Below are 25,227 nucleotides of genomic sequence, written 5' to 3' on the forward strand. Positions count from 1 at the left end.
GTCTCTATATGCTCAGCAGTGACAGTAAGCAATTCCTTGCGCCTGCAAGCATTGCAACTCATCATATTGTGTGTGTGTAGTCTAAATTAAATCTGTCACCTCTGCTGCACATGTGCACCACATAATAAATAGAGATAATGTGCATTGAAATGTATGCTGCTGGTGTCTGACAGCTGTTGTGTATATTATCAGTGTGACTGTGCATTCTGATCTTGATTTCTTTTTGTATAGCATAGCATAAAGGCCGGCATAATGAAATGTACACACATATGTGAATTGCTTACACTGACTGATATTCTCCCCTCTTTGCACAAGCAGCCGAACAGCACATATATTAAGTGTATAGCCTATAGGTGCTCAATAGTAGCACAATGGTTGAAGCTGGTAAATATGCATGTATGTAGCTCCTGTATCCTCCCATAAACACACACATACAAAATGTGTATGTGTGCACACCACAGGGCTCCACTTTATCAGTGCCTCTCACATTTGCACCAACACATGCACTGCCAAGACTGCCAGGCTACGGCCATGCTAATGTAACCCACTCGTCTAACAAAGACTCAGGTCAATGGAGCCTCCAGTGGCTAATTGCTTCAGCGAGATAAGTGAGTTTGACGACGCAGCAAGGAACGGCTCAGTGAGAGCAAGCAGTGAGAGAGGGGATGTTAATGAATCCCCCATTCACTCCACCATCAATATCGGGCTGTTGCAGGCCTGCTGCAAAATGAATATTAAAGACACTTTTGATTGTTTGCTGGGTTTTTTTTGCTTGGTTTCATTGAATTTTAATGGGCTGTGTTGTGGTGTTTTTGTCACATACGCCATGCTGGGTAATAGAGTGGAGCTAATGCAATTAATCCCCATACCATCACCTGAAGGCTAATCAGCTGTGGTCGCCAATAAAAGCATGTGACCATGTTGCACAATTCTAACGCGCCGCACCAGAATACTGATTAAAGGGCACTGACTGTGTTGAGTTCTCCAGTGAGCTGAGTGATGATAAAAGGCCCGAAAACAATTGAGTTTGAATAATGTATTTTTGAGAGTTTTTGTACACACATCTGAGCACATTTCAATAATCATGTGTCAAAATTATTGAGCTAAAAAAGATTTGACCTCCTGAGGGAAACATTTGGGCTTTCAGTAGATTTGTTCCCTTTGAAGTGACAATGACAAGACCAGCGGATGGCGTCCGACACTGATAACGCTGATCAGATCATCTTCATCAGCTAATCTCCCTCTGACTTATATTAAATCAGTGTCAGATTCAGACAGTTGGAGCCTGTTTCCTCCACAATGGCGATGCTCTCTTTTCTTAGAGCCGACTCAAGTTGTCACACATCTCTCTGCCTCTGACACACTCACTTCATCTGAAGATTACCATTCTTACTGAACATGAATCCTGAACCCATATTTCCTGAATATGGCTAGAGGCTAATACAAATTGGACTTGACAAAAGATGATGCATAAGCCGAGACAGCAGTGTTTCATCCCCTTATTTCTCCCTCTCTAGGTACTGAATGTGTGAATTGCTGACAAGTGTGATGATGGACTATTGGAGCCGCTTGGTTTGACGATGCAAGTGGCCTCTCGGGAGCCACCCAGGCTTAGTGTATAAACAAAGACATACTTAAAATACTCTTCACACACTCCACCTCTCTCAGACACTACAGCTATACCTCTTTATCTGTGTATTTTTTTTCTTTTCAGGTATAGCTTAGCATTTCCTGTTTTCCACTCATACCCAAACTACCTACCCTCTCTCATTAGCATGTTATTCAGCAGTTATTTCCTCCATGCCGTTTGTTTGCTTCAGTGAGTCCTTCCCTCTGGGTCCCACCAGTTGCTATAACCTGTGAAGATAAAAGCAACCAGTCTCCATGGGACATTTGGGAGGTTAGACCCCTGCTGACACACAACACACATCCTCTTCCAGTTAAAAAAAACAAGATAATTTTTTACACTGAAGAATGTGTCTGTAAACACTTCATACGCTGAATTTTTTAAATCAACTGGTACCAAGGATGTAGAGAGCAGGTTTGAGGTTTTTTTTTTTATACAAACAGCTGACTGTAGTCCTGTGGATAGGCACTGATATCTGTTAAATTTGCATGCAAGGTGTCTGTGTCTCATTAAAGGTGAATATGCTAATGTGAAATGCCTCCAAGATACCTTGAGGCTCGGTCGCCTTCCTTTCTCATAAATTGGCGAAGGCAGAGCACCAGCCTGCACAGCAGTTGTGAATGTATGTACGGTGCAGTTTGCAGATTTTCTTGTTAAAGAGTCTTGGCGTTAAATGAGCTGTGAATTAGTCCCCGGGAGGTCTAAGCACGGCTGAAATGGGCCTGAAACTGAAGATTGAGCTGCAGCGTCAAACCCCAGCCACCAGGGAGCAGCGCGGCGCAAATTGTCCTCAACTATTGATTCCACTGCAGAGAGCCATGTAGGGCAGAGGGAGCAAAGGCAGTAGGCTCACATAAAGGGGGACATTGTGCCTTATATTGGCTGTAGTAATGGCTTTTCACCTTTAAGCAGCATGTTTATGTGACTGCAGGTGTATTAGTGTATGTGCAAATGTCTGCAGAAAGTCGTAGCTCTACTCTAAATGAACCATTGTGGCTGAGACCCTGCTGTAGGAAAGAGGGCATTGTGGTGTGACTGGCCCGACTGCAGTGCTGCACCGTAGGCCTAAAAATATTCCATGTCAGTGGTCCCGAGAGGAGCCCAGTGCTATCCAGGCCTCTCAGTAATGAGAGCGCGGAGCTGCCTGCGACTGGTAGCCCTGCTGTCCCTCAGCTCCCTCCGGCTCAGAGCTGGAGCTGGAGAGGCAGCAGCCCACAGATTTATCATAGCTCACAAAGCAGCATGTCTGAAAGCAGAAGCTCTCATTCGCAGAGGCGCGGCCCCCAGCGGGCTAACCCCTGGGCACACTGACCCAACACATTCACATATCAGAGAGGCAGACACAGACAGTTTGGGAAAGACTTGCACTTGAAATTCTAGAAGGAATAAGAGCAAAGCGCTGCACATGAGTACAAACAACAGAGAAATAAAGATTTGTATGTGGGACAGTGTGTGAAAACTATTTTAAATGTTCCCTGTCTTGCACGATATGCAGTGGAGCAGAGACGAGAGAAGGCCCAGAGAGATTCAAAGAGAGGGGGAGTGTGAGAGGGAAAATGGACACACGTAATTGAAAGATTGAAGCTGGTTGTTTTGGGCTCTACGCTATTGTACTCAGTGCAGTAATGATCCAGCCCTGTAGGGAAAAAAATATGTCTTCAAAGGGTTGAACTGCCATTATCTGTGGCAATTATTTCAGTATATCTGGTTGGAGCACTGATGTAGAGGGGGATTCTGGGGGCAATCAGTGGGCAGTGGCCAAACAAAAGCACACTACTCCTAATAAAGGTGGTGCACAAAACCCTGTCCATACAAATGCTTTGTATTTACAGTGCCTTGAAAGATTAAAAGGCTGAGCGTCAAGAAAGAGAAAGGAGAAAACATTTCCAATAAAGTGAAATAACATCATAAAGACAACTCATCCGCTTGTTTGAACATTTTATGGACCTCCTTTTAACAGCTAACATAAGAGATGTCACAGAGTGAATATAATAGATGAAAGATATACTGTATAAGTTTGAAGGCTGAGCTGGAAAAGGTTTCTGAGAATGAGACAGATGAATCACACTTCTCTAGTTTGTATCAGCCTGCATTTAAGTGAGGCTCATCATAAGAGCCGTTTTTAACCAATAACTACTCAGAAAAAATGGGGCGTGATGTCTATATATTTATATATATTTATCTACTTCAAGCGTCTGATGTTTTACAAAATGCTCACCTTCAATTTCATGTGACATCAACAGCAAAAGATGGGAGAAATCTAGAAAAACGAAACATTCTCAAACGGTCGCAACTAGTGCAAATATCTTACATGAATTTTTAATATGTTGTTATGATCCTACACTGCAATTCTTAATTAGAACTGCAAAATGACTTCTGCAAAACATTCATGGTGGTGACTTGACCCACAAGAGCAATTCCACGCTTATTTGCTATTTGCTAGTTATGAGCTGCTATCGCTTTCATTTCTGCCAAATCATCTGCACAGTATAAGCTCTATGTATTGAGACAGGTCTGGACGGCATCCAGCTGCACTTTAAGCTTTTAGCTCTCTTTAGATCTCACAGTCGTCCACAAATGCTTTGTTGAAATATATACTTTGAAATGCTTAATCTGTGTCTAAAATCGACCAGTTTGTGATCAATCCACACGTTGTCCAATACTGGAAAATAAGTCCATCTGTGTCCACATGTACCCTGGTTGTCCATGATTGTAGTTTATTGGTCTTAACCAGCATATTGTATATGCCATATGTGTGGCTCCGTGTAGCCAAGAGAACAGTTTGTGATGAGTACATTTTATCCCATTGTTTTGTGATGGATGGCCTGACAGCGGTCCTTTTCTTGATAGTCCTCCCCATTGTACAGTAGATATTTGTGAGTCATCCATCCTTTCCACATGGAGAGTTTCAGGTTTCCTCATGGCTCAGCAGCTCTCTTGCTATCGTGTGACCTGAAAAAGAAAAAACAATACCACAGATAAAAAAAGTGAAATATGTAATTATATGGAGCTACTCTTTGCCCCTCTTCACACTTGCAAAATTAATGTTATCGTTTGAAAGAGCCAATCAGGGGTCACTGGGAGAATATTCCAGATCATAAACATGTTCCCCCTTTCTGGTTTCATTGAATTGAAAATGTTTTGTATTTGCATTCTGTCCGGCTGAGTGATTACAGGGAACAGAACTGCTAAAAGCTGAAATTCACATGTCTCTGAGCTAATAGGGTTTGTTTACACTCAGACAGGAAGTTGAAGATATATAAATGGAGTTGTAAGGAGCTTGTTTTCCATCAAGCCCCCCCCCCCCCATGTGCATTTCAAATATACTCATATATCAAGAAATCCTGGCTCCAGTTCCAGTCCCTGAAGCCAGTATAAAATGGGACAAGTGACAACATGTATCTAATGGTGCATTGTCTTTGCTGTTCCTTGTCAAACAGTATCTATGTGCTTCAGTCAGGCGATCTATGCATCTTTCTACAGCCCACCTATGCTGTGTGGGAGTGAAATCTAGCCGGACAGATACAAATCACTGTGGTGAATGAGACACTGAGGTGGTAAAAGGAGGCCATTGGTAGAAAGGGAGATGCAGAAAAAGAGAGATACAGAGGGAGCTGTGCGAGCGGAGCTGTGCGAGCGGAGCTGTGCGAGCGGTTGCCAGGGAATCGAAGTCTCATTGCAACTATCTTCAGTGACATCTGCCACCAAGTCTCCAAGAAACCGCTCCCCGGTCCCAAAGCACCTTGCAAATGCACAATTAATGTCCACTGATGCAGTCAGCCATTGGTTCCTCGTCCCTCTCTCAGCTGATCGACTAGTCAGACGGTGTGGGTGAAACAAAACACAAGGAGGGGGGGATGGACGAAAAAGAGAAAAGGCAACATGCAACAGAATGAGGATAATTGCACCTGTCAGTCCCAGAGTTGGTGTTAGGCCCAGGGTCATTAATTCCACTGCCTGTGACTGAGCCCAGCAGTGCCTCTGTTCCTCAGTCTATCTCACTCACCAATTTAATTATGACTCTTAATTGTAAAGCCTCTGTGGAAGGCCCCAGCCATAATGCATTCTAATGAATGCAACAGATGTTGTGCTGTTATGCCATCTCTCGAGCAATTACTCTTATGGCGCTTGCACCGCTTCCCTCACAACTGTTTCTCTTCTTATATTTCACCTGTAAATAAACTGCACCTGCTCCGTCCCACAGCGCACTCTCTGGCGCATGCACACACACACACACACCTACACACACTTGGTTGTCAGTCCCGCAAATTAACTTTCACACCTCAACAGTTTACAAAGGGCCATGAAGGACCCTCATTTAAATCAATTCATCTCATCTGAATAGTGTCAGTTAACATGGCATCACGCGGTGGATGTGTTGGATACAGAGTGTACAGATGTGTTGTGTTTTTCTCTTGTCTGAATAGACACAGTTACAGCAGGTTAACAAGCAAGACACACATGGGGGGGTTGCTTGTTTATTAGCTTTGTATTTTATATCTAATATTCTGGATATGTTAAATTGCTTAAATTATATAACAGTCATGATTTATCAATCTGAAACCTTTAGATTAGTTATATGAGTTCTTTTCTTACATTCAGTATTAAAAATAGAAATATGGATCATGTGGTTGAAAGCTTGTTCACTAGACACTAATTGAGGCAAGTTGTTTTACAGAAAAATAAATCAGTTCAATAAAGATCAAGGTCAATTCCACCTACATCAAATGTTATTCAAACCAGAGGACATCAAGTCTTCCTCATGGGAGTGAGAACTGATAAGGTTACATGGTTTGTTGTTACATACAAATGAGAAGAGATCAAAGCCAGTGCCATAATTGTGTTTGGCTGGATATTAATGTAGGCGATAGTGCAGTAACATAAAACAGCACAATAACAAATGTAAGGAAAATAGCAGCATGTGTGAGGGAAAATGCACAAAGTGTGGACAAAAATGTATTTGATAGACAATGGAGACAGGGGTGCAGGTGGTAGGCATTATTAATATTATTACTGTTATTATTATCATTATTAGTAGAAGTAGTAGTAGAATAAACCAGTGCTGCTGTCATTAATAATATCATTATATCTATAAATATCACCATTATCATTTTCATTATAACGTACAGTCTGATGGAGCTTGAATATGATGTTCCTGGTCTCATCTCTCTTCTCCTTCCTATTTCTTCTTTCCCCTCTTTTCACGCTCTCCCTCTTTCCATTTTTCCCCGCTGACCCCAAGTGGTCGAGGCAGATCTCCTCCCACTTTGAGTCTGGTCCTGTTGGAGGTCTCTTCCTATTAAAGGGATTTTTTTCTCTCCTATTTCCACAATACTTGTTTTGGGAATTGTTGGGTTTCTTTATAATTTTGTAACGTCTCAACCTTACTATGTAAAATGCATCAAGAAAATGTGTGTTGTGCTTTGGCAAATAAAATTTAACTGAACTTATTCGAAGGGACAAGAAAGGCATTCATCTCACCTTGGTGGTTTTGACTTTGTTGCCGGTGCTGCAGGACCAGCCAGTCAGGTCAGGCAGGACCTTACACTCCTCCCCATCCATACACGGATGCATTTGGCACCACCACTTCTGGGCTACAATGGAGGCTAGAGAAAAAGGAAGAGGAATACAGCGGTTAATATGATCAGCAGTGAACCTTGGATAACACACATTCTTGTTATCTACTCATTTTATTATCCATCCATTATCTGTACCGCTTATGAGGGTCAAGATTGAGGGTGAGGGTTACATAGTGGACAGGTCATCAGTGACTCGCAAGGCCACAATATAGAGAAAAACAACAATTTACACTCACATTTACACAAATTAACCAAATCCCAATCTGCATGTCTTTGGACCATGGGAGATCCTGCTAGTGACAGTGCTAATCACCACCATGTATTTTACTGTACACACAGCACAACATAAACAATTATTTCAGAATAGACAAAGTACCGATAATACCATTTTGAAAGTGATAATGTCACAAGTGCTGTCAGTGGTGCTGATCCTACAGCTGGGACTGCAGCAGGATCAGCACCATGGATAGCGCTTGTAACAAAACACTTTGCTTCTGTTCAATCCTCCGATATCTGTGAGCGTGTGTATGAGTGTGTGAGTGTATGAGTGTGTGAGTGTGTGTTTTCATCTGTAATATGATTACTGTGATTTTCACAGGAGCTAAAAAGCAGAAGCAGTTACCTGTTTTTTTCATTTTAATCAGATTAATGTAATCCCCCATCTTAAACCCTGTGTGGAATAGGCCTGGCATTCACAAGAGGGGAAAAAATGAAAGCAGAAGGAATGGGGGAAATATGACACAGAAATTCACTGTAAAGCCGAGGAAGTGATAACTAATAAAAGTCTTTGCTGCATATATCTAATCAGATATGGCCACCATGTAATGCTACAAAGACAGACAGAGATCTTTGAATAAGTCACTCTATTGTTTCTAGTACTTGAGGCGAATATAGGCATGTTTTTGTAATTGTGAAGATGTGTGATATTCTTACTTTCACTACTTATTTCCTAATGTCCCTATTTTCTCTACATTACAGTCAAATGAATACAAGGTACCACTATAGACAATGAACTACAGGGAGTATGAACAGGATTATGATAAAGAATTGCTTTCGACAAGAAACACTAATGTTTATGATCTGTACAATTTTTACAAGTATAAACGTCCTCTTTAAAACTCATGTCCAGCTCATTCCGTGTAATGTTGTGAAATTATATTTATATTAAGGGCCTTATGCCTAATTGTATAGAGAAAGAATAGGGTAATGACTTTCTCTATATTTAGGTGTGAGGAAATGGATAAGATCAAGCTTCTGAACTTGATCTACATGTAATCTGGTGTTAAAACCAGAGCAGCTGACACTCAAATCTTCCAGATCATCTGACCCACTGTCTCAACAGAAGACAGACTGATGGCTGAGAATAACTCTGGTCCCTCTTTCCAAACTTATCATCCATCCATCCCCCTGTCTCCACTGTTGAGACAGAGCTGGATATGAGACTGCACCCAATTCTCCAACTTCATTTGGTTGCAGGATTGATGGTGTTTAGAAATAAATTTTGATCTCCTGTGACCATTGTTCCCAACAAAGGATGGAGACAAGGTGGTATTGGCAGGAAAATGGGCTTTCAACTGCATTATGCAAAAAGAACACGGACAAATCCTCTCAAGTACCTTGTAAGAAGACAACACTGTGACTGAGAGAGAAAAAGAGGGAAGAAGACAAGGCTAAATAATAGGTGCTCACCAACAAAACATCTTTGTATTGAGGAAATGAGCAGCGAAGGGAACTAAGAGATGCAGAGAGAGAAGGGCGGAGGAAGAAGGAGGCCGTTTGAGGATGACCGAGTCCAACAAAGACAGAGGCAGATTAAACATAGAGAACAGAGAGAAGGAGGGTAAAGAACTGAAGCGGAGTGGAAAATAGGCAGCACATATTCAACGACAGGAACAGGAAGGCATGTAAGGAGAAGAGGGAAGCCCATGCCAAATTGGTCACCACAAAAGAAAAAACTCTCACAGCTATCAGAAGGCATAATGTTGAACATACTGTTATGATGCATGAGCTCAGTGGCAGTAAGCGGTTCTAAAAACCAATGGCTGTGTAATGCTCGTTAATGTGGCCATTATGGTGTCGACAACGGTGCTTTGCACTGTGAGAGTGTTATTTAGAGCTAATGGGCATGGCCTGTGAGTGCTATTATGGAGTTAGCATTCCCTGCAGCTTATCTCATGCTATACAAGGAAGGCAGGACGGGCGGGACACACAAGCACCTGCCTGTCATGTCAGAGAATGAAGAGGGTCCCTGTATGTGACCTGTGATGTCCTGTGATCTCAGAGACGGGTCTCAACAGATCAATGATAAAAAGATTACACAGATACTTACTGTGCGTGGAGTAGTTAGCAGTGAGATCATCACCTCTGGGAACATATTTTTCCATGTCCTGTTGTAGATGTGCAGAGCCTGTGTGCTTGGTGCTAGCATGACATCTGTGAGGCCTTCAATGACAGCTATTAGATGGCCTGAAAACCTGGTTTTGCAAGCTTGCTTCTGAAGCTATAGGATTTGACTTCCACTCAGGGTGGGCATCTTGAATTCTACTTTAAAGGAAAAATTTGACATCTTACAAAAATATGCTGATTTGTAGTTGCTAAGAGTTCAATCAATCAAACTGTATTTGTATAGCAGATATTCACAAATCACAATTTGCCTGATAGGGTTCAAGTTAGAGTGAGACTTGATAAAAAATGAATATCAAATATGAAGCTTGTAGCTACAGGGGAAACTGCTATGACTCTTCTACAGCAGCTCTACATACTAAAAGGCATACAGTGTTGAACTCGTTAACATGATTTGTAAATGGTAAATTGGTCACACAGTTAACACCACATTACAGGCAGCTGTGGCTCAGGAGGTAGAGTGAGTCGTCCACTAAACAGAGGATCAGTGGTTAGGCCATCCATTTCCTCCAATCTGCGTGCTGAAGGGTCCTTGGGCAAGACTTAAAGTGCCTGGAGTGAGTGAGTGATGCACGTAGATGCACTGTATGAATGTGTTTGTGAATGGGTTGATGGCAAAACTGTACGGTATGGAGCTTTGAGTGGTCATCAAGAGTAGAAGAGCGCTTTAAAAATACAGACCATTTATTATTTACACAGTCACAATTGTCAACTTAGGTTGAGTCAAAAAAACTTTACAAGTGTTAGTAGCTTGGTTGGTCTGAAAATGATTGAAACAATCGCTCTCCCTGCACAATTCTTCCTCTGACATCTTTACCACAACACTAGTAAGTGTGAAAACACTCATATTGGCAAGTTCTCAGAATAGAAAGATATGATGCATTATCTCCAGGTTAAACGTGTATAACACACAAAGTACCTCTCAGTCTACCTCTAATTGCATCAGTCTCATTAAGAGTCTGCATTTATATTCAGAAAAGGTGCATATGCTAATTAAAAAGGGTTACAGCTCCGGCATGCATTTCATCACAGTAACCATCAGCTCATTACAACTCAAAATGGCTCCGTTTTAAGTCCCCTCTAAAATTTCCAGCACGGGATCAGATGAGAGCAAATGTCTAGACAGAGCTTTGCTTAAGGTGCAGGTGATTAGGCAACACCAGGGACTGGGGCTATGCTATTCCCTGGGTTCTGGCTCAGTCTCTGCGGTGCTCTAAATTAGGTCTGTTGAGGTTTCACACTATGAGGCTGCCTACAGCTCTGTCTCTCCTCCTACTCATCAAAACATGTCAATCTCTCTCTTTCACACACACATACCCACACACACACACCTGATAAGTGACACTCATCTTTATGCCGGTTGTGGTTACAGCTTTTTTGTGTTTGTATGTGCAAGCAAGTATGTCATCTACATGAGCATTCACCCCAACAAAGCTGCAGGCGTCAGCTCCTTCCTTCCTGCGCTGCCGCTTGCATTGTCATTGTAATGTTTCTGACATCAAGTGGACAAAGTTAAAATTGCAGGTCCCCTTATTTGCATATTTAGTCTCGACTTCACATAGTTCAGACTCTAATCACCACATCCAAACACACCTGTTCGACTATTGTAATAATCTCGTGTGTGATATTCCTTGTTGGAGACCAATTAACACATGATGAATGCATGCCACTTCCACCTCAGCAGGTATTTTATAGAAAAACATCCAAACTGATATGTGACACTTTGTAAGAAATTCACACATTTTCATGGAATAAGAACACAATAACATTCACACCCAAATGCACACACTGTCCCCCATAGTTCTCCACACATCCGCTTACACTCACACTATATAAATATACAGCATCTGTGAATTTTATAGACAAAATCAATTTCAGGAGATTAAACTGAAAAGTTACCAGGTTAAAAGGGATTTTCTTCCCCTCTCACCTACTTTCATCTAAAGTCAGTCGAGACACATGATAGAGAATAATAGATGAACCTTTGATTCAGTGAATACGTATCCCATTGTATCATTCAAATGTAGCCTGTTTGATGTAGGACCGGGCACACTAATACAGTATGTGCACTCAGGTGTGAGGGAGTGTTTTCCCATTAATTCTTTACAAAGGTAATCCCTGAACTCACTCAATGAATCAACACAAACTGCAACGGGAAGTTTACTTTTACTTTGCAAATGTGTGTCTATGTACAGTGTATTTGCATGCGTGCACACGTGTGTGTGTGTGTGTGTGTTTATATATATATACAGTCCCCACTGTGCTGTAAGTGTCATGCGTAAAAGCACAGCCACAAGCAGTCCTGTGCCGTTTCTCCCAGATCATTACTATTTAAAGGGAATATGATGCACCTTTACACAAACACAAATACATGCGCGCACACACACACACACACACACACACAAGAAGTTGGGGGTGGACCCAGAGGTATTAATACCCCCAGGCATTGTAACTGTTCCACTCAGTGATCCTGGAGTGCAGGAGCAGTTGGAGAGAGGCATCCATCTCTTTCTGTAATGATTTACTAACACACTGAGTCTCTGTTGCCCCAGCTCTCTCTCTCTCAAACACTCACACACACTTCTCAATGAGACAAAGGCAATTGGAAAATATTGTTGAAAAACTTTCAGAGAGATTATACACATTTGCGCACTCATGAAACAGACTGACAGAATGACACAAGCATGTATTATGGAGCAAATATTACAGTAAACAACAGCAGGTTGATGTGCTGACACACTTAACTTGATTTCTTTGCCCAATAATGAAACACAGTTTGTCTGTGAACACACTCACACTGAACTAAATCCACTCATTCGCCATTTTTATCAGGCCTCTGTGCTCTTCACCGCCGAACACACTTTAGTGATAGTGTCTGTGGAAAGATTTAAAGTCCTTTTTTACTAGCACTAGACACATACCAAATTGAAATTGAACAAAAAAGGACATTTGTTCAAGTAATCTGCTCAATTAGTAAGTCTAATTCACTTATTTCCTTTGCATGCAAATTTCTACTTTTGCTCCACTGCATTTATGACAAAAAACATTGTTAACTTTGAATTTACCTGAACTTCGTACTGAATAGCTCTCTGCAGATAAAAGCACAGAGGTTAATTTGATGGGACTCATTGTTGAAGGTAAAATAAAACAACGGTATGCATATAAAGTGGTTCCATTTAGCTCTGCATGTATTGTCTACAATATTAAAAGGCCCCATGCAGGTTAATGCGCTGACAATTTGTGTGGATAATAACGTGTTTATAATTTGATGCTCTTAAAAGAGGTAGTTCCTCTCCACCTCCACCTTTGTAAAGTGTTGACGCTAATATTTATTTTTTATTGATGTTGAGTTTTGAAAGTAAAACGTTTGCTTGATGAGGAATACTTACATATTATAGCATAATCACTGTATATTGTTCATATAGAAGCAATACCACACACTATACAAGAGGATAAGTTTGTTTCAGAGCATTGTAGAGATTTACATTCATTCCCTGGAGGTGCACACAAACACAGACCACAGCCAACACTTTCCTAACAAACACTGTGAGACTGACCAAACTTGGCAGAACCTCAATTGAGACACAAACATTTTATTAATCCTGACAACACAACAGTGGAACCAAACCGTGGAGACACACTTAAACAACTCTATAGACCCACTGCATCTCTCCTGTAGAGTAACAGAGAAACAGTTTAACCCCATGACCTCTGTAATCAATTCTACCCATAAAAACTCTTAACTCTCAGATTTAGATTTTTCTAAATCACCTTTTTTACAGCAGTAACTCCTCATTCACTCACACACCATTATCATAATATAAAATAAAAGCAAAAAGAAATGGCTTTCATGATAAATGGAACAAAAAATAAAGGAAGTTCACTTGAAAAAGTTAGTCTGACAGTAATGGGCCCGGTGCAGCAGCCAGTAATGGGACCTGCTACCATTTACTCCTCTTTCAGCCGGCATCAGTAATGTAACTCCATTTACACTGAAGCTTTTCTACAAAGGGCCGGCTACCGAGAGGGGTTCTCTCTCTCCCATCAGCGCTCCAGCCGACAAAGGTGAGAGGCGTGTGAGTGGATGTGTGTCCGCAGACGTGTCTGTGTGAGTGAAACAGTGTCAGATGGGGTGAGAGCCTTTGTAAGTGTGAACTCCGAGGTCAAGCATGACTCATGAGATAAGTGCTGCCGAGCGCTGGATTTTAAAGTGAGAGGGGGTGCGACTCTGAGGTGAGAGCTGAATGGGAAATTAGAAAAACCTCACAGCTAGTGTGTGTGTGTGTGTGTGTGTGTGTGTGTGTGTGTGTGTGTGTGTGTGTAGGTGAACTGGTTTTACTGATGCTTGTCATTGTTATTTCTTCCTTTCAGCAAGTGATGCTTAGTCTTTGAAGTGAGCAAACAAAAGCATAGCATCAGGGGCCACACTTTTCCTGAGAGGTTGGCAAAGTTTCACAGGATTCCTTATTTATCCCAATTTCATTACGAAGCCAATCATGTTTGCTCTGGTTGCTTGATTTTATCATTATCAAGCGATTGTTCCCATAAAGGAACTCATCAAAGAGGCTAAACAACAATCCTGCTTGTTTATTGGGGGAAAGTAGTGTTGAAATGAATTCCATGGTGTGTCCGTGACTGAGTCATTTGAATGGGAAAAGCACCGTCTACTGGCCACATGCAGGAATAGCAACCCAGTGGATCAGAACAGACGGACAAACGTGAGATTTGCTTGTTTCATTGGGACATGAGAAAGAGTGAGGCAAAGTTGTATTAAGTTGTTATTTCACAGCCCACATAATATACAAAACATGTAGTACTTCAGTAATTGGTGAGATAATGATGATCTCCAGAGTTTAACACCCACATTAAATATGAAGGCCTAGTTTGTGCAACAGCAAAACATTAGCATTCCAATTATTTTCTTTCAGCCAGTATCGATATGTGATATGGTCAGACTATTGTTTTTAAAATGATTCTAAAAAAATCGAAATCTTGTCTATATCCATGTGCTATTTTTTTTTCTTTGTATACATCTCAGTTTTATTATACACATGTAGCATTGAGGTTAAAAAGCCAGTGTCTCCAACTCACAGGCGTTACACAGTTAATAAAATACAAAAATGTTTCTAGTTGTTTGAGTAGAATTTAAGTGTGTTATAAGTGTGTTTTGATACATCAATCTTTTAATTCACTGGGCTTCCTCTTAGCAGATTACATTGTCTGTAAACTGAAAGTCTTGTTAGGGTGAGTTAACGTATTCTTGATTATCCTTATATCAAAAAAAGACAAATTAAGAATGGTCAAGTTCTAAGTCTGAAAAAATACTTCACTTCATCTGTGTCCACACAATTTATAAAAAGTCTCCATCTGCTCGGGTCCATCAGTCATTCAGCTCCGTACGAGTGTGGAATCAGCTTCCACCTCCCAGCTGACCTTAACAGTTTGAATAACCCGTGTTGCTTGGGAGAGTCACTGGCGCCACTCACATATGAGACAGCTACGTATTTTACTCTGGTAGGGGGCTAATGCAGTGTGATTGGATCAGGCTGGCTGACACACTGTGTGTGTGTGTGGGGGTGATCTCAGCGGAGCATCTGTGGATGATAAGGGTCAGTGACACTGCTTGTTTCTTGCTGGGCAGGAGCTCTCAGAGCGGACAAACGGCTGGAGCACAGGTCTATGAAAACAACCCGTGGCTTTCATCTGTCCGTCATTACACATACACAGCATGCATTAACAGGCACAAACACATTTATACGTGTGTGCTGTGTGCACAGTTCTATGGATAATGACTGATCGGCTTCAGTTTTTCTCAACCAAATCTTAATTTATGACTCAACATCCATCCATCTATCCATTATCTGTACCGCACTATCCTTTTGAGGGTAGTGGGGGAAGCGGGGGCCAATCCAAGCTGGAACGGTCATAGGGCCTTCATATAGAGACAAACAACAACCATCTATTGTCAATCTAACCATAAGCTGCATGTATTTGTGGGAGGAAGCCGGAGTACCCTTAGGAAAACCCACGCAGACATGGGGAGAACAAGCAAACTCCACACAGAAAAGCCTTGGCCAAGCGGATACCTGAACAAGAAACCTTCTTGCTTTGAGGTAACAGTGCTCACCACCATGTCATCTGAGTCAACATCAAGATTTGTCCCAAAACCTCCTGGGTAGTGCTTCGGTTATCACCTCAAATTTACGTCTTGATCTATAAAAGTGATCAAAGGAAAACTTTTCAATCAACACCTATTCTGTTCTTCAGTGATCTGATTAGATATGAAGTGAAATGCTGTCCCAAATAAGATCAGGCCTTTTAAATAGCAGTTTAAATTTCCAGACTTGAGGCCGAGGCTGTCTTGGCTGACAGCTGTTGAATATTTGCTCCTCTTTTCATACATCATGGGGGGAAAAGGAAGGCAAGGAGACACTCTTGGCAGGGGTTCATTACCTACGTGAGTGGCTGCAGACTTTCATGGGTAATGATGAAGCACAGACTGCTGAGCTGGCAGGGCAAAGATATAAGGTTCGGATATACATCCTAGGTACACACAATAAACTATTTTAGACTCTTTACAAAGAGCAAAAACACACTATTAAAACTGACTTTCCAATAAACCATACAAAGGAGAATATCTCATCTTCATAGTGTAAATTGGAAATCATGGATATCACTGGTGCCAAATGTTAATATCTTATATTTAATATTTATCAACACCGGATGTGATTAATTGTGCATCTTTCTTAATTGAGGGATAAACAGGCCTTCCATCAGGTTTAAAAGGTTCAGCTTTGTTTGTGTGAGAGGTTGAGTGCTGTCTTCTAACCTGGCAGCTAATTTACATAAAACACAACATTTTATTCTTTCCTGCAATTAACTCATTTATCTCTCACACTGAATCTGCTAATGTTGTAGGCGAAATGCTCTGTATAACAAATATTTTCAGCCTCTTTGACCCTGTCTGGTTCAATCGTTGTGGAAACATGTTGTGCAGCTGAGCACTGTCCATACGTACAAACCCTCCTTTTAAATTCTACTCATGTTCCTCAGGTTTCCAAATATAAAATAGGTGCGGTAGAACTTTACAGACTCTGCAGCAGAGTTGTGGGGAAAAGTGTAATAAAAAAATGCACGAGGCATCTCATATATTTCTCTTTGACTTAATGGTGCAGCCATGAAAACGTCTTGTGTTGGAATATTTCTCTGACTGTATAGTTGTCATGTACTGTAGCTTTAATTAAGTGTTAAATGGGTTCATACTGAACATACAGTATATTTTATTGCAGGGTGGAATCTTAACAGCTACTTCAGGGTAAATTTAATGACCAGTCAAACCAGAGACTCAAAGCTCCACTATAAAATCACGCAGGGAAGATTCTGCTTCTGTCTGCTGTAGCATTTTTTCTTCACAGAAATAAAAAAAAAGCCAGACATAAAAAATATAGAGGTTCTGGAATATGGGATTGCAAATACTACACTAGGACGTTCTTGAATATACACAAACACAGACATGCAGCGATTTTTACCTTCCACACATGAAGGTCTGGCTCTGGTGGTGCCGGCAACCTGCCCCGGGAAACAGGAACACTTGACAGTTTGAGAGCGCTCCTCAATCTTATTCTTATTACAGCAGCGATGGACGGCCACCACTTCACACGTCCCCTGCTTCACCTGGTACGAGACTGAGAGAGAGAGGCGTAGAAAGGAGAGGAGAAGGGCATTACTTGATAGAAATTTATAGACTGTAAAAATGTGCCCATTTGGTTTGTTGTTGCCAAAAATGTGGTTTAAGTCAAATGCTGTGCTGCAAAAAACAATCAAATACAACCGCCTCTCTGACAATCAAACAAATCTGCTCAATGATTCTGTTTTATATAAAATCCTTCTTATTCCAGCCTCATACTCTTTGATTCATAAATAAAATCTCTTTAGTGATACTTTGCTTTTATTCTCAGCCCAGTGCCCTCATTATCTACATCACAGAGGCTGCTCTGTTGTTTTCAGTGTGTGAAGGGGAAAAACAGAGAGCACAAGACATGTTGACAAAAATAATACATTTCTTTGGATTCATTTCAGACTAAATGAGCCACTTGATCAGACATGCACATTTTATGAGGAAGTCATGTGGTGGTACAACCTACTAACAGAACCTGGTCAGAACCCATCACTATTAAGTACATGTGTGTATTTATATGTCTGCTCTTGTATGTGTATGTATATTGGCTTTTGCTTTCGCACACAACAAACATTTTTGGCCCACATTCGGCCCACATATGGTATGATGGCACTTGGGCAGTTTGCCCGTTTGCCAGACCTGGGCCATTAGTAATCCAAAGTAATACTGCATGTCAACCAAAAGTGTCGAAGGTGCCCGAAGTACTTTTGTTCTATTTGGGCCATATTCAGCCTTTACCACATGGGCCACTTTAGCTTAACATCCAGGTTACACCTTGCAGAGAGCACCGCATTTTTGCCAAAAGTGACCCACATTTGTTTTGGGATATTTGGGTCACTTTAGGCTCACACCCATTTTGCCCAGGCCACAAGAAGACCAGAGATGCCGCATCACTGCCAGAAGTGGCTCACATCCACATAATATCTGGGATTTGTGTTTCTGAAAGTCACACAACACACAAACGGCATCTTATCTCCCTTGATTATCTCCGCACTTCCCTCGGGGATCTCGCTCTGTTTAAATGGTAACATTCTTCCAACAGAAATGGGACATAAAGTCATGTTTGACATAAAGTTTTAACCCAAAGCTGTCCATCTGGTGGCAAAATGCATCTTTATGTGTGATGTTGTGAAATAATAAGCTTTTAATAGAAATGTAGCAGTTGACAACTTTATATCTGCTTAATGTGCATGAGCATAATGTGTGAAAAAAGGTTACACAGTAGGTTAAAATCTGTGCTGCAGTGTCAATGCTAATGTCCCATTTTATCTAGCGTGTTAAACCCATGAAACCCTCAGGAGGAAGGGTTTTTTGTGGTCACCTAAAGAAAAACACATCCACCACAAATGTTGGGTAAAATGTTTAGTTAATATAATCTTTGCTTATGGCTTTTGAACGGAATCCAGCCGCCTTATCTTCAGTCTCAAAGCTTGTCGTGCACTCCTGAGACTCGCTGGCATCGTTCTCTAGGCACAGCAAACCCTGCTGGTGACATTACTACCTATAAGCCTCTTTACAGCCCTGGAAAAACCTTGGTTATACTGTATCATAAGCCCAGATTTCATTTATGTACGTGACTTTACCCAGACTCCAAAACTTTTCATGCTCAGCTGAATGAGCTTTGCAGACAAGACACAAAAGTGCACACACACACACACACATACACACAGTCACTGCTGCAAACACACACAGCACACATTCACACTCTGCAATGGGTTCCATTTCTGCAGGCCATGGCCCCTCTCATCCTTTCTGATTTAAAGTTTGTTTGTTCTCTTCTCCAGAGAGCCCCATCAATGATCCCTGGCTCTCTGAGGGTGCCCCTCCGCTATCATCCCTCCACTTTCATTTCCCTCACTTCTCTGTCTCAGGCTCTCCCGAGGCTGGAGCAGCTGCCAGATTACACCCCCCACTACCCCCTGCCCTCACACACAAACACATACAGCCTATATCTACAGATAGACATTTAGGATAGACAAGAACAGAACTCAATGAGATAAGAAATTTCAGTTTTTTAAGCTCTGATGGGAGAAAAAGTGTAATTCAAATGAAATAAAATTGCCCTTATTTTAATCAGACTTAAGCCCCCATTATCATTATTGAAATGAATTCAGTGGTGCCTGGGTAAAAGTCTCAGAAAAAGGCAGCTTGTTAGTGAGAAAGAGAGAGCGAGGGACAGAGTCATGCAGGAGGAGGAGAAGTGGTGTCACAGGCGGCAGAACGAACAAAGCGCAGCTCAACTCCTGTTGGCGTAATGAGGTCAGAAGGGTCACAGGTCTCTGCTATCTACTGCCTACATCAGAGCTGAAGCCTCTAAAGATGTGTGTGTGTGTGTGTGTGTGTGTGTGTGTGTGTGTGCGTGTGCGTGTGTGTCTTCATCAGGAAGAAAACTGTGTGTAGAAACAGATGATTATTTGTTAGCTTGTAAATATCATTAACTGTATTAAAAGGATTATTAAAGTATGATCAGGTACGTTATGCAGTATTTCTGGAATATGAAGTAACTTACCTCTGTAAGATTTATAACTGAGAAGTTAAAATATCCTGCAGATAAAACGAAGCTGTAAGAAGGTGTCCCTAGCATATCATTCACTTTTCAAGACATACATAAATTAGTTATTTTCAACTGTCTTCAGTTCAGTGGTGAGGTGGAAAAATGTTTGTGTGGTGTCAGAGGAATGTGAGTAAAGAAAAACAGCACAGTGTTAGCAGTCTTAGTTACAGTGGCATTCAGAGCTCTTTTTGCTTTAGTAATGGACAGCTGACATTCTCTCCCAGACAGACAAGAATTCATCGTTCAACACAAATGATCAACGTATTGGGATAGGTCAAAATAGTCAGATCATGTCTAAAATACTTAGAATGGCACCCAGTAGAGCTCATACCTCACACAAGACCTAACAGTCCGGTCACATCCATCGGGTCACTCTAAATTGCACACACTCATAAATATCAGTCCCCTGAATAAGCCTGAATTTTTTCAATAAAACCGGTGTCGTATATTGGGGTTGCGATGATGTGAAGATGATGAAGGAATCTCCGATGACACCGTCTTAATTGTATAAAATGTTTATTACAAAAAGTTCAGCATCAATACAAGCAATGCAATCTGCCTATGGAGAGATCCGAAGTCAATGTGAATCTCTCCTGCCTGGAGAGAGATTCGGAGTCAATGTGAATCTCTTCTCTTGCCTGGAGAGAGATTCGGGGCCAATGTGAATCTCTTCTGAGGGGCAACTTCAACTCCTCGTTTATATAGGAGGGTTGTTTGCGTGAACCTAAAGAAAATGCATCTGGCTTTCCTCCAGATTGTCCGGTGTCAGGAAGGGAATAGCACCAGCTTAAATTTAGGGTGTCAGTTAGAGCCGTGGTCTAATGCTCTAATGTATACATTCAGTTATTCTCAAACAACCTAAAATTCCTCAGATTTTCTTAGGAGCTGGGGGCCTCAAGCCCAAGGATAGACTTCCTTTAAAGGGAAGACAACACATAGCATTTCAGACACCACACCGGTAAATGATTCCCTGAGAAATCAACGACAATGTCCTGAGTATAACCTAAAAAAGACAAAAGTGTCAAAGTTCTCAATGACAAAAGTAGACAAAAATATAAAATATATAATATAAAAATATAATAGTTGTAGTTGTCAAAAATGCTCAGACTTTTAGTCCAACAAGAAAAACAGGATACGGTTTACTAGATATCTTAAAAACGAACAGATGCATTTGACACAGTAAGACCAAATAAAGAAGAGTGCATATCTCTGCCAAGGCGCAGCAGTCCTTTTAAATTCAATCAAGCTGCACCAATATTTCACACACTCATAGATCTCAGTTCCCCAAATGTGCCTGATTTTGTTTTCATCAAGAACCAGGAATTGTTCCCTGGGAAAATGGTTGAAATGTTGAAAAACACTATATTAAAAACCTGGATCTACACTGAAATTTAATAAAAGTTCTTCCTTGACCCACTGCATCTTTCATCAAAGTTTAATGGTAATCCATCCAGGAGTTTTGAATGTAATCCTGCTAACTACCTAACTAACTAGCTAAGTAACAGACAAAAGAATATCCTCCTTGGTAGAGGTAATGAAATTATATTCAAAGTTTGTAAGAGTAGACACTTCCTAAGTTAAAATACACATCGTACAGGCATCTATGATTTATAACCTTAAGCATCCAGCGTATTTAATCGATAAACAGAAGTTTAACAGCCATATAGAGTTTACGGTCAAAAACTATCGAATGTGGGAGGAATCTATTCAAAACCATCCACCCCTGCTGCCCCAAAACCAGACTTTTCTTGTCTTTTGCAAAACACGCTTGTCTATCATGGGATACTGTTAGTATCTTTAGTGTAGTTGTTTTGACATTGTCTCGGTCTTCAAACATACTGGAAATAAAAAGTTATGTGTATATCTTACAGCACAAACTTCATAAATGTTTCATGCTCAGTGCAACAATACTGAAATACATGGGAATTTGTCTATAATATAAGGACCTAACAGCTTCTTCTGTAGCAGACTGTTACTGAGAAGGGAATTAATAAAGATGTTCATTGTTTAAGGAGTAAAAATCATAAAGTCAGGTCAATATCTATCAACTTCAAATTCAAAAAGTCTGATCGGAACCTGAACCCAGAGATGTTTGGAGAGCAGAAGGAAATAATGTTTGGTTTTCTCTCCACCAGCCCGTGTTCAGAGAGCTGCAGCCCTCATCTGCTTATGATACTTGTGTAGAGCAGTCACCCCACCCCACCCCTCACCCACTACGTCCCCATAGCTATTTACACATAATAACAGTGTATCTAATGTCTCAGTGTTGCCTTTAAACTATTCTGTTATGGCCGTCTCAGTGTAATACAGCCCTGCACACGCTCAGATGAAAAGACTTCTCAAGCATGGCTAAACGCTGTTATTCCTGCAGCAGCCAAAAGGGAGGGAGGGTCGTGTGGGTGACAACAGTAACCATACAGCCAACAAACCAAGTTACCTTGAACCGATGGGTTAGCCAGGCGTTTGATGTATTCTGACAGACACAGGCAAGCAGGAACAACTGTGCAATTTATCAAAGGGCTGTGTCTTTCCCTCGTCAATATCTGACAAGCATGTCCACCGCTATGAAAGACCAGATATCTGGTGAATCTGTCAGAGGTGGCAAGATTAGAAAGATCAGCTGCATTGAACAAGGTAACAATGACGTCAAACATATTCTCTAATATAAAGCAACATATTCATACCTGAATCTCCAAACCTTTTTAAACTCTAACATTTTTTTACTTTTTTTCTTTACTAATTTTTCCTTCTTAAGTCCAAGCACTTATTGCCCTTCCTTCTCCTGCTCCACTGCACAATGCCTTCCTTACCCAGGTCCGGCACAACCCATCAATCCTGCAGACATTATCAGGGCTTAGCAGGCCCACGTCAGGCATCACCCAGCTTTATGCAAATGACCATAACAAGTTGCTGGTACGGCCCAGTACTCAGGTGCTACAAATTCCAAACAAAGCCTTCTCACTGAGGCCTTGTCAGAGCTGTTGTTTTTTAAGGAGACATCTTATAAGCAGCTTTAGATAAAAACAGACTGCAGTCGAGCACGCTTGCATGGACATTCTTGTAGATGTCGTGTAAGACGTGTTTACAAGCATGCTTAGAGAATGAATATGACCAAAGCCTGACAGTTGCACTTTTCATGCAGAAATATCCTGGTATGCATTTATTCACATGATGCTGAGGTGAATGCAAAAACATTGAATGAAGAAACATCTTCTGTGATTAAAAGTATATTGAACCAAGAAACCAAACAAAATGTATGATTTCTTAATCAAACTATAAAGGCACTATACAAATAATAATAATAATTATTATTATTATTGTAATGTTAATAAATAAATTGAATCAGTTCTGCATATTAGTAACTGACCAATTGGTCTCAGAAAATTTCATCCATAAAGAAAAAAGAAAAGCACCTCAGAATTTCAGAAGCGGAGCCATGAAAACACAGTAATTTTACCTGTTTCAATAAGAAACAACACAAAAGGTCGGAGTGCATAATTTGTAAATTTGTGTTGTGTTACATTGACACCTCCTGGAACGCAATGTACTCTGTGACCTGCTTATAAATAGTTTCTTGTTATGAAAACGCAGCGCGGGACCAAATGAATAGTGATAAAAAATCAATAGGTGTGTTAATTTGCATTCTCTGCCATGGGTTTCATTTCTTCACAGCTTTGTTTTATCTAAGTGAGAGGACCAGCTGTGAAAATGGCTGTGAGAGGAATGAATGCATCTGTTGATGCTATTTGATGTTTCAGTGTTATGGACCTGGATGTGCCATTTTGTTTGTGCTATTACCTGCTGCGATATGGGCGTTCAGGACCGAAAGAGAAAATTAATTATCTATCTGTTATTGTTTTAAAAGCGCTAGTGGTAGTGGTCATAAAAGCTACAAATGCATATATACAATTTAGTTGTTTTTTTTTATTTTTAAATATATACCCAGGACTTAGAATCTGCAGGTCACAGAAAGCAAAGTGAATTGGTGGATAAACTGGTTTTCAGATAATATATGCAACACCTGCCCATTGGGAGACACAGTAACAGTGAGTGGAGGAAACGTTCGGTGGCTCATTCAACATTTTTTATACGCCTCAGAGTACTGCTAGAAAAAAAAAAGCAGATGCTATGTTTTCAAACTAATTTAAAGTGACAACTGTCAGTCTTCTCATGTCTCAAGTTAGTTGACATTCATTCCACCCATTCCCATTATAGATCTGTTTCTGAGGTGAGTTTCTTTAAGATGACAGATTGCTTTTGAGAATGGCACTGAGTAAATGAGACTAAGATATAAAAAAAAAAGATATTTCCAGTTGAGCATTTTTTGACCTCTAGAGCCACCATGTGGCAGCAGATGGTACACCAGCAGAAGGATGGCTCAAACAAATGCCTCACTGACCTGCACAGAAAAACAACACTTAAGTGGGAAACAAAACAAATGTATCTAGCAATCGAAAAGCACTGCCAATTATTTTTTGGCCTCAAACTGCTGTTTGTGTGTTGTGTCGACGTCCACAGCCAAAGTCTTCAACTTACACTAATTAAAGTAAACCCTCCACCAGTTGGTTTTGGGAGAGAGCCCCCTTGTTCCACAACACAAGTGAAACAAGGAGGTGTGGGTACCCAAACTGACCTTCACAATACACAGGGCCTGCAATTAGTAGTGTCCCTGCCGTAAGCAGGCTGCCTCCTCTCCGTCAAAAGGGAAACTAATACCATCACTCACTGCGCAGACTGGGCGCTGGTAGTATTCCTGTGGCACGTAAAGGTCACCTTGCAAAACACGAGCAGAGAGAGCAAAGAAACCGAGAGATAATTAAGACCATTGTCACCATTGAGTTCGAGGAAGAGGTGGCTCAGGAGGTTTGTCGCCAACAAATCTAAGTGTGAGATCCTGTGTGACTCAGCACAACTGTTCCAGTAGCTAGCCCCAATAAATTCGGAACATATGACTGTAACAATAACTGTACTGGTCGTTTTTTGGGTTGGGAGGAGGCATGTGTCCACGACCTATGAAAGAAGTGTGTGTTTGTGTGTGTTTCTGTGTGTGTGTGTGTGGGGGTGTGGGGGTGTGTGTGGGTGTGTGTGTGTGTGTGTGTGTAGACACTGGTCAATTAAGAGCCTGAGGATTAGAAGCCATGAGCCTTTGTGGCCTTTTCTACATGACACTTACGCTTGTTTTGAAACAAAGAATCAGGCCAGCTGAGAACAGCATCACCTCTGACCTCCTGTAACCAGATCACAGATCTGACAACACCCACACTGATCTATTGACAGCTTCTATGGTTTAAGAGCCACTTGTATCTGTTGGGGCTCGAGGATTCAGAGAGGGGGGCTTTTGAACCCAAGCCTAAAAACAAAGTCTCATCTGGATCACGTTCGGTCA

The 25,227-nt window shown here is 41.1% G+C and overlaps 1 protein-coding gene across 1 annotated transcript in view; it reads right to left on the reverse strand.

Annotated features, from left to right (window-relative positions):
* Positions 1-3,554: 3,554 nt before the first annotated feature.
* Positions 3,555-25,227, reverse strand: part of tafa4b (TAFA chemokine like family member 4b) — a 35,675-nt gene continuing 14,002 nt past the window's right edge. The window contains exons 4-6 of the mRNA XM_020087147.2: positions 17,139-17,294; positions 7,109-7,233; positions 3,555-4,579 (exon numbers count right to left, since the gene is read on the reverse strand). Of these exons, the coding sequence (XP_019942706.1) occupies positions 4,568-4,579; positions 7,109-7,233; positions 17,139-17,294 (293 nt within the window). The 3' untranslated portion in view covers positions 3,555-4,567. The remainder of the gene's footprint in view (positions 4,580-7,108; positions 7,234-17,138; positions 17,295-25,227) is intronic.

The sequence above is a fragment of the Paralichthys olivaceus genome, chromosome 2 (assembly GCF_024713975.1).
Source record: "Paralichthys olivaceus isolate ysfri-2021 chromosome 2, ASM2471397v2, whole genome shotgun sequence".
In the NCBI taxonomy this organism is placed as follows: domain Eukaryota; kingdom Metazoa; phylum Chordata; class Actinopteri; order Pleuronectiformes; family Paralichthyidae; genus Paralichthys; species Paralichthys olivaceus.